The 10,256-nt window shown below is 35.9% G+C and overlaps 1 protein-coding gene across 1 annotated transcript in view; it reads right to left on the bottom strand.

Moving 5' to 3' along the window:
• The window catches only part of UBXN4 (UBX domain protein 4), a 48,006-nt gene that overhangs the window by 25,374 nt on the left and 12,376 nt on the right, over positions 1-10,256 (bottom strand). Inside the window, exons 2-5 of the mRNA XM_019661346.1 lie at positions 5,718-5,820; positions 3,217-3,245; positions 2,421-2,539; positions 1,434-1,611 (exon numbers count right to left, since the gene is read on the bottom strand). Of these exons, the coding sequence (XP_019516891.1) occupies positions 1,434-1,611; positions 2,421-2,539; positions 3,217-3,245; positions 5,718-5,820 (429 nt within the window). The remainder of the gene's footprint in view (positions 1-1,433; positions 1,612-2,420; positions 2,540-3,216; positions 3,246-5,717; positions 5,821-10,256) is intronic.

The raw sequence follows: 10,256 nt of genomic DNA, 5'->3' as shown, positions 1-10,256 counted from the left end.
ATATAAATATCCTTGGCATTCATTTTATTTACTAAATAAAAGTGATTCCATTCCTACTGAATACACACTTACAATGGTTTGATTATTTTTTTACTTTAAATGATGCAAAAGTAATACACATTCAGTAGAAACCATACTCTGAATTTTAATCTTTTCCTGGGCTAGCGATATGCAGTAAGATACTCTCATGATGCTGGGCAGTGGCAGCCAGGCAGAGCTCCCAGTCAGACATGAGATCATGAGGGCAAACAACCAATACTCTACATGTCCTGTGTTGATAGTGTTTTTTTGATATTGTGTTCTAAGCACGTTTAAAGTAGGCTAGGCTAAGCTATGTTGTCCAGTAGGTTATGTGTATTAAATGCATTTTCAACTTATGGTACTTTCAACTTATGATGAGTTTATTGGGACCTAACCCCATTACAGGTCAAGGAGCATTTGTATTCAAAAGGGAATGAAAAATTTTGGAAATGATAAATATCCAGGTAAATATAAAAGATAACCATTCTGCTATACACCTAAATGGACTACCTTCATAAGTCCCCCAATCCTGTAGGCATCCAGAATTTGAGTGGTCTGTGCATATAAAACCTTAAAATGAGACTACTGAGAAGGGTCCTGACAGCTGTTCTTCAAATATTCAAAACCTGTTATGTGCAACTCCGTAAGCAGCACTAAAGTTAATGGAAAATTATAGGGCATCCTGTTCCAACTCAATATGAGGAAGAATTTTCCTAAAAACTAGGGCTTCAACAATAGAATAGATTTCCTAAGCAAGGTAATAAGCTTCTTGTCATTAACTATATTCAGATAGAAGCTTGGTGATTATCTATCAGGATGATGGAGCAGAATCTTGATTTACCTAACCCTACGTTGCCTAATACAAAGCTACATTACACCAAACAACTCTGACCAGGATCCCTCATACACAGTATAAAATTTATTTTGCGTTTTCTATCAATCACTCTTCATTCACACCTCTATTTCTACAAGCTCTATTTCACAATTATTTTTTGATGCTAATTTTAAAAATGCAAATACTATTCTCTTAAGTGTGTATAATATTTTATAGGTTACAAAAATAATTCCAAATATATTAGTTCATTTGGACCATTCCAAATCCTCTGGCTGGGAAGAGATTTATAAAACTGCTGTCATAGTGACAGTCCCTGAACCACAGTACAGTAGCAGTAATTACAAATCGACTCTTCTGGACTGTTACCTATTTGGGTTTCAAGGGCATATTCACTGACTTTATCCTCTTCTGCCACTAAATGACAAACATATGTATAAGACAACACTTATATTTTAAGTTAAATGAATGTGAGGAAGAGAAATATAAAATTTGTATTTTTAAGGATATTAATCCGTGGCCTTTAAAATAAAGTGAAGGAGTACTTCTACTGTACCCAAGAGAGTACATTAAAAATTACCTGTTGCAGAATCTGACTTTGTATCAGCAGAAGTGGGTGGTGTCTCACAAAGCTCTACATTTCTGGACTGAGAGTTTTCAGAAGTGCTGTTGGGTTCAAATGAGGTGGATGGCGTAGAGACTGAACTTTCTGATTGGCTGCCATTTGCCACTGATGTTTCACCTTTTAATGAGTGCATCTAGAGAGAAAACATTGAAATGTAAATAACAGATAAGAATCTCAATGTACCATGGGAGATGAGACCAAAATATGAGTAAGTCAAGGTATATTCTTTACTAACTAGGTAAGTCTGAAATACATAATCCTAAACACAACATAATTTTATGGGATTCTACTGTAAGGTGCCAAGAGCATAAAGATTTTTTTTTTTAATTTTATTGGAGAACGGTGTGATTTTCCAGGATCCACTAGGTCCAAGTCAAGTAGTTGTTTCAATCCAGTTGTGGAGGGCACAACTCAATGGCCCATGTGGGGGTAGAACCGGCCACCTTGGTGTTATCAGCACTGAGCTCTAACCAGCCGAGCTAACCGGCCTCCCCAAAAGCAAAAAGATTTTTAAAGTACAACATTGCTTTTCCTTTAAATTACAATTCAAGGAAAAAAGTTACAAGCTATATTAGCCAGCTACCCAAGTGAATACAGATGAGAAATTGAGTCAGGTCCTTAAAACATGCCAAGCAATATACCCTTAGTACCTCAATGTGACAGGAACTCTCTTGCAACAAAGAGTGATGTGTACTTTGTGGTTGGGTGAGGTAGGAAAAGAGAAGGGAAAATAAGAAGTCACCCAAGGACTGGATACAGGCACCTCTAACTTCCTAATGCTATTTTTAAAACCAGTCCAGGAAGAGAGTATTTACTACCTTTCAAGTTTAATGGCATGGCAGATTCCTGAATATACAGAGCAGCTCAAAAATATTCCAGTGTCGAGTTCCTGGCATATCATTTTCACATGTTTATACAGAGAACAATTCTGTTCCTCCTCACCTGCCGGACTTTGTGAATTCTGGTCACAAGTTCATCTGCTGAAACACTTCCTGCTATCACTTCCAAGGGAATTCCACTGTCTCCAATAAAGAAACTGGATGGAACACATACTACAGGATCTGTATATTTTAATTAAGTCTAACAATTCATGGGAAACAAGGGAATAATTTTATGAAACACTACTGATAACAAAGCTAAACAAATCATCTGTGAATTTCACAATATAATCAGCTAACATATTCACAAAATAATTGCAACTATTGTATCATTATGCCTGTAGTGCATGAAATATGTGAATTATGATTTGTATTGCATATTTGAGTGGAGAACATTCACTAACTACACCCCCCCCTTTTTCATAACTTTTACATCTATCTTGCCTCTTGCCAGCTACTTCTAACATCCCAAACTGTTCCATACTGCTTTCTACATGTTCACAATAAAAAAACTCCCTATGAGGGCCAGCTGAGTGGCTCAGTTGGTTAAGAGCTCACTCAAGAGTGAGAGCTCTGAGCAGCAGGGTCGCTGGTTCAATTCCTGGCCCGAGATGAGCTGCCACTAAGCTGCCAACAGGTGGCAGGATGGCACAGCTAAAAAAAACCCCACAAAACTCCCTATGATTCCATTTGTTACAATATATTGTCTCTCAGGACACTTAGTAGTAAAAGTTCCCATAAACAAGAATGTATGAGTTGTAAATAAAAATGAGTAATTTTCGAATGTCATGACTCAACCAAGAGAAAGGTAAATCCCCAAGCAAAAAATATATAAAACCGATTCTTCATTGAAAGGATACAGATTTGTGAAAATTGTAGGCAGGCTTCACTGTAAAACAAAATCAAACAGAAAATCATTAGATGAATGCAAGTATTTCCAAAATACCGAGTTGTTTTTATAAAAATTTACTGTACCAATTACAAGCATTTTTTTGAAATTACTAGTTACTTTCACAGCCATCAGCTGGAAACAGAAAAATATAATTCTTATTTCAGACCTTTTTTAGGTTTGTTTTATAATTTTCTGATTAAAGAACTTTCTCTTGCCCCCCACAAACTGGTGGCTGGATTTGGTGGCTAATATTCAACTTAGTATCTGGCATGTTGCTTCCTCAGCAGGAGACATACCTGAATATAATATCTTAATTTGTAACAAGAAGATATTAATGCCTATGACTTACCTGTGCAAGCGATAATATAATACCTTGTAATAATAAAGGCTTCAAAACAACCTAAATATCCAGCAATAAAAACTGATTATAAATCAAAAAAAGAAAAAATGGTACAAAAAGGTATGTCAACATGCTACCATTTATGTAAAAAATGGGAGGGAAACATATATTTTCTTGATTTGGTTGCCACCAAAGAAGGGAACTAGGTGGTTAAAGACAGGAATGGGAGAGGGGCTTCATACTATATGTGAATAAGAGATATACATAAATGTAGATGAGTAAATTTAAGAATCCATTGTGTCCAAGAATTTGAATTCAGTTTTCTGAATATAAAACATGATCGTAAAAACATCTGAAAATATAATAGGGAAAGTATAAAAAAATTACCAAGAAACCTACCTTCTCAGAAATAACCACTTTAAACTTTTGATGCATTTCCTACCAATTTATTTTCAATGCAAGCTATCTCCATAAATAAGCATATACTAAAATGTTCCTAGAACGTTGGGTAATTTTGTTATTATTGTATCATAAATACAACTTACTTTTCATAATTTAAAAGACACACTAGATTCTATTAGCAGGCAGTCCACAGTTAAAGAAACATCAACCATCACTATACACAAGTGTCCCTGCATTCACTAATAAAAACTTGTTTTTAAAAATGCTGGACAAGTAAGTCTGAATTTAATCTCAAGAATTCTGAAATTCTCATTTTTTCCATATTCCCAATAACATTCCTCCTGCCATTACTGACTCTAATAGGTACTTCTGGAAGGTAATGGACAATATGATACAATATACATTAAAATGATAGATTCTTCTTAAAAAACTATTACAGATCAATAAATATATAGTTTAGTAACTTGTTGTGAGGCAGACTATACTATAATTTAGGAAGTTTTTGTTAATATTGAAATTTTAAAAATAAAGTTTATAAACTTACAGGTAAATTTCTGAATATTTTAATCTTGACAGTAATTTTCAAACATTATTAATTCTGATATTATCAATATCAAAGGACAGGCATACCACTTTGCAATTACTAATGAATTAATGTTTCTAGGCTTTGCTCATTGATGGCTGCTGCTAACATCATAAAGAGAGACAACAGGGCATTATGTGCCTTTTAAAGGAAGACATACCACCATCTATGAGGTAGTTTTGAGGCAGAAAAATAATCTAACCTGATTCCAACTGTCAATTTACAGGAACTAGAGGACAGAAGAACAAACTAGATGACACTAACAGGGCTGCAATCAACAAAATCCATACTGTAGGAAACTACAGAATGAGTAACCTGGTTTCTTCACAAAATAAATTGCAAAGAAAAAGACATAGAGATAGATATAGAGGGGAAGCCTACAGGCTAAAAGACATGACACAGTTAAACACATCACAATGTGTGGACCATCACGGATCTGAACCAAACAATCTGTACAAATTAATAACTATGACTTAGACAATTGAAAATTTGGGTATTTCATATTAAGGAATTATTTTGTCTTTGAAGTATTACAGTTATGTTAAAAAATTAAGAATGCCTATTTTTCAGAGTCATAGTAAGATATTTATAGATGAAGTGATATGATGACTGAGATTTGTTTCAAAATTACATGGGATGAGTGGAAGTGGGTGGGGGTATAGATGAAATAAGACTGACCATGAGTTGATAATGATCAAAGTAGCTGCTGAGTACATGGGGGCTCATTACACTCTTCTGTTACTTTTGTGTATGTCTGAAATTTCCTATAATAAGAAAAAATTTTAAGGGGGAAGGAGGGATGGATTAAATAAAAGACTTGTGGATATCAGGTACTATGAGGGACCCATAAATGTCCGTATTTCTACTGAATTAAATTACTTCATTCCTAAAAAATAGGATCCAAAAGAGTGGTGAAACTTTCAGAGATATTCAATATGATTTAGTTACTTCCAATGTATTCCTGCTTGGTAGACTAGGAGAGCTTGTTTTTCAGCACGATATAATGATGAAATTGGAAAATGGCAATCAGAATTTAAGTCCTCGATATGCCTTAGACAAAAATCAACATTCTTATAATTTACAAGCATCACCATAAATCACAAAGACTATAATATTAAAAAAAAAAAAGAAAACATAAGCAAACCTTTTGGTATCGATTTTAATAGCAACAAAACTGTTTGAAGATGCTTCTGTCACTTTCTCATCTTCCCAACTTGCAGCCATCTGTGTAGACTGCTCATCATCACCTATAAAACATTTCAAGGATTCTTATAACATAAGGCCAGTATCTGCTGATTCTTTTCCTGGAAATCTGTAACTTCAAATAAAATATAATCCCACAAATACTATTTTCTACCAAATTTAAAAATGGAATTTTTCCATAAAAAGTGTGACTATATGCGTTAATAAAAATAAAAAACAAAATACTGCCACTTAGATTATACAAAGCATTCTAAAAGAAGACATCTAAGTTATGCAAATAGTATCCATTAGAAGGCATCTAATTTATGCAAATAGTATCCATTAATAATTAGAAGTCAGGGCTGGCCAAGTGGTGTGTTAGGTTAAGAGTTGGCTTGGGACATCAGCTCTGGGCAGCAGCGCCCCGGTTCAGATCCCACTTTGAGGGCCAGTGACGCTGCGCCTTCTACAGCTAAGATGGTGAACAACAGCTCAACCTGGAGCTGGGCTGCCCGTGAGCCACTGTGAGCCGCCGTGAGCAGCCGTCCAACGGCCGGTGAGCGACTGCCTCCCCGGGGAAGAGCGCAATGATAATACCAACATGGGCCAGTGAAGTAACGTACTCCACAACTAGACAGAAGAACAAAAGGACAGCAACTTGTCTGTTCCCCTTCCCCAATTCCCCAATAAAATCTTTTAAAAAAATAAAAACTAAAAAAATAAATTATACCCCCCATTACAGTAATACCTTGGTTTGTGAGCATTTGTTCCAAAAACAAACTACTCGTATTTCAAGACATCGCTCGTTTACCAAGTTACAATGTATTAGAAATGTTTGCCCATCTTGCGGAACACTTGCAAACCAAGTTACTTGCAATCCAAGATTTTACTGTATTCACAAATGTCCCTTATTTCCTGCTTTTTTAAAATTAATACTTATCACCTTCTAATAGACTACATGTTTTTTACTTATTATGCTTACTGTTGATTGTCTCCCTCCATTAGAAGGTAGGCTCCAGAAGGACTGTATTCCTTTTTATTTACTGATACAACTCAAATGCCTACAACAGAACCTGGCATAAGTAGGTGGCATATATCAGGCTCTCAATAACTATTTTGTGAAATTAATAGCTAATTTTTGGATATAGTATCTTGGTATGCTTACAATACTTGACTAATACTTGAGTATATTTCATGTGAGATGAGATCCAGGAATACTAGGAATAGGGGCTTGAAAAATTTGGCCATGGAAAATAGGGATTAGAATGCATCTGAAAGGCCAAAAAAATAAAGCCCATCAGGGGACTGATAGATGTTGAAGAAGCAGATGGGGAAAAGCATCAGTTGCAATGAGATCATTCTGAGCATTTCTTCAAAGTCAATGACAAGATTATCAACCTAGGAAACAGCTGTATGGGAATATTCTTAGAAAAGACTGTGAGGCATGAGGAATCCTTTTCATTCATTCTCTCATACATTCACTAGTTTGTTTCACATTTACTTTGTGCTAGGCATGGGGCTATAAACGAAATGTAAAACAAATGAAACACTGCCTGTCCTCCGTGGAGCTTAAAATCTAATGGTACAAAAAAAGTACTTGTTTAGTAAACAATCATAAATAATTATAGCAATAAATGCTGTGGAAAAAGAACTGAACTATGGGAAAATGAGACCTCTTTGGGTTGGTCAGAAGCCCTCTCTGTGGTGACATTGAAGGTAAATAAAGGATGAAAGAGCTGAGTCATGTCAAGAGCCAGAAAAGTTCACAAAGCAGAAGGAATTTAGGTGTAGGGAATGGCCTGTGTGACTGGGAATGTCATGAACAATAGGGAACACAAGATAAAAAGAGACAGAAGAGTTAAGAGTCAAAGACGACACACACATTTAGGGTTTATTCAATTGGATGTAAGGTGGTGCCGTTTACTTAGATGTAGAACGCTGGGGGAGAAAAAAACATGTTCAGGCAGGAAACAGACTTAGACTTAAGACTCCTGTGAGGCATCCAAGTGGGGGTCCCGTCAAGTAGGTAGCTGGAAGGAGGATCTGCTACTGCTGAGGTTGGTGCTTTGCACTCCCTCACTGATGCTGTACCATGTGTTAGCGTCCCAGATGTCACATCCTCATTAATAACGTCTGTGACTCAGCCTAGTGTCAATGGCAGCTGCTTGACCAAGAGATTAAGGTTGAATAGAATCACTTAACTCAATGAGAGCTATCTTAACACTCTCTGGGCAGGATTATTAATAGCCAACTTCAGTATCTTTAGTTTCTTAGTCTTAATCAAATTAGAACTATAATATGGAGTTAAGCGGGCCTCAAATTTCAGGAAAAAATAGTGTCTTGGTGTTACCAGCAGAATCCAAAGTAAAGGTAGCTAAAGAGAACAGTAGAAACTCAGAAGTGAAGTGTTACAGACCCTAGTAAAGCCAGCAATTCCAACCTAGAAAAACCACCAATGGTTAAAAACCTAAAGATCTTTATGGTCTATTTTAACCCAAAAAGGCAGTAAATAGTGTCCGTCAAGGAAATTTTAGCCCACTAGCAACACTAGTCAGTGAACTGACACCTTTGCTTCAGGATCCTTGTCAGATTATTCTACCTTCCCAAGAACAGAATCAAAATCTTTCTCAGTTTTCTCTCTTTCAATTTACATAGCTATGATACTTTGAAAAGTCTTGTTAATTTTTTGGCTGAGCTAGCAGTAATCTGTCCAGTTTCCTAACATCAATCCTATGATATTTAATTCATCCATGAAAATTTCACTAAAGTTGCCTAATGTTCCCCACTTGAGTGGTTATATGAACCAAAGTGTGTCCACTCTTATGTCCACTTCTTCCAGCTATAAAGATATCTTTTTAATTTTCTACTGAGTTAGTATATTATTGTTGGATCTCAGAGCTAAGAAAATCGAGTTCTGGCTTTATTCTTCAGTTATAATAAAGGTCTAGGCAACCTGTAAGTATTGCAGTTTCCTGACTCCATTGTCTACAAATTCCTGGAGTGACACTAATCCTACCTAGTCTTGGAGATTAATTTCCTAAAACTCTAGAAAAGCCAACAGTATTTTGAACAGTCAAGGGACAGAAAGACTCTCTGACAGACTGCTAATGGCCTTCGTTAGTTAAATCTAGCATTTCTTCTTTTAAATTAACTGATTAGCCCAAGAGTGCTTTCTAGGAACATTTGGACACCATCAATTGTGTTTTTTGTAAAAAAAAATGACTACCATAATCCTAGATTTCCTGATTTCTACACCAATTTCAGTAACTACATAAAGACTACAGTTGTTCAGTTTTTTTTCTTAAGAAACAAAAAAAGGCCACTTGTTTTGAAGCTGCTGAAAAAAATTGTCAAGACAAGATGTAGATCCTTTTTGTGACCCTGGTGCATGTCACTTAAACGCTGTGGACGTTAAGTTCCCTCATCTATAAAATGGGATAATAAAATCTGTTCTACCTACCACTAGAATCAACTGAGATTTTATGTGAGAAACATAAAATTATTATTGTACTCTTAATAAGCATAGTATCTATCATTTAATTTTCCTTTCCTTTTTAATCCACTTTTTTCCTTATATGGTTACAGTAGTTATTTATTTACGTAAAATGTAAACTGTAAAACAGCATAAGAAAGTATGAACTACTTAACTCTTCCAAGAGCATGGAGCTAAAATTTTAACATAACTTAAAACAATTATAAATTTTAAATTTGTTAAGTGAAACTCGTATTTCAATAACTTGTTCCTACTGCAGTGCATAAAGTTATAGGGCTATTATGTAGTCTCCTAAGAGTCATGAGTTAACAATAAGTAAACCGTTATCAAACACAAATATTTGAAATAATACACCTCAAATTAACAGTAGTCACAAACACTGATTTGGTTCATGTAATGAGAGAGACTCAGCAAATCCAGAGAGGCATAGGTTTACTCTAAATCAAGAAGATTTCAGTAATAAAATAGGGAAGTAGTAAAATACGGAGCAAAGTAATCTAGAGCAACACGGCACAAATGAGTTTAATACACGTCCTGGAAACTGCAGATATTAGACTAGGAAAACAAACAAAAAAAACCCCAAGGACTGAACGTCTACTTCTAAACAAATGGTGAAAAAACAATCAACATGCAACAAAGCAATTATTCCACATTATCTATTATTCCCTCATCATTAAAAAAAAATCGAACCTATTTAGCTCAAAACTTTGCGTTTCAAGAACATATGAACGCCAACAACCGTGAACATCAGGTGGTTTCTCTTTGTTGCTTACCGATGACACAGCTATCTTCCTGCGAGTCCACAACTAATTACGAACCCAACTACCTAATGGCCTGTCCCTATCCCCCCACCTAAACACTAGAACTACACACGGGTGTTAACGCATCCCAAAGTGGGTCCTCGGGAACACGGAGCTCCACGGAGCCGCACAGGAGGGGGCAGTGGGGGTCTGTCTGCGCCGACTCCTCAGGAGGCGCGGGGTGAGAAGCTGGGCGGGGAGGGCCTGC

The sequence above is a fragment of the Hipposideros armiger genome, unplaced genomic scaffold (genome assembly GCF_001890085.2).
Source record: "Hipposideros armiger isolate ML-2016 unplaced genomic scaffold, ASM189008v1 scaffold_345, whole genome shotgun sequence".
In the NCBI taxonomy this organism is placed as follows: domain Eukaryota; kingdom Metazoa; phylum Chordata; class Mammalia; order Chiroptera; family Hipposideridae; genus Hipposideros; species Hipposideros armiger.
Note: the sequence above shows the minus strand (reverse complement) of the source record. Positions and strands in the feature narration are given on the sequence as shown.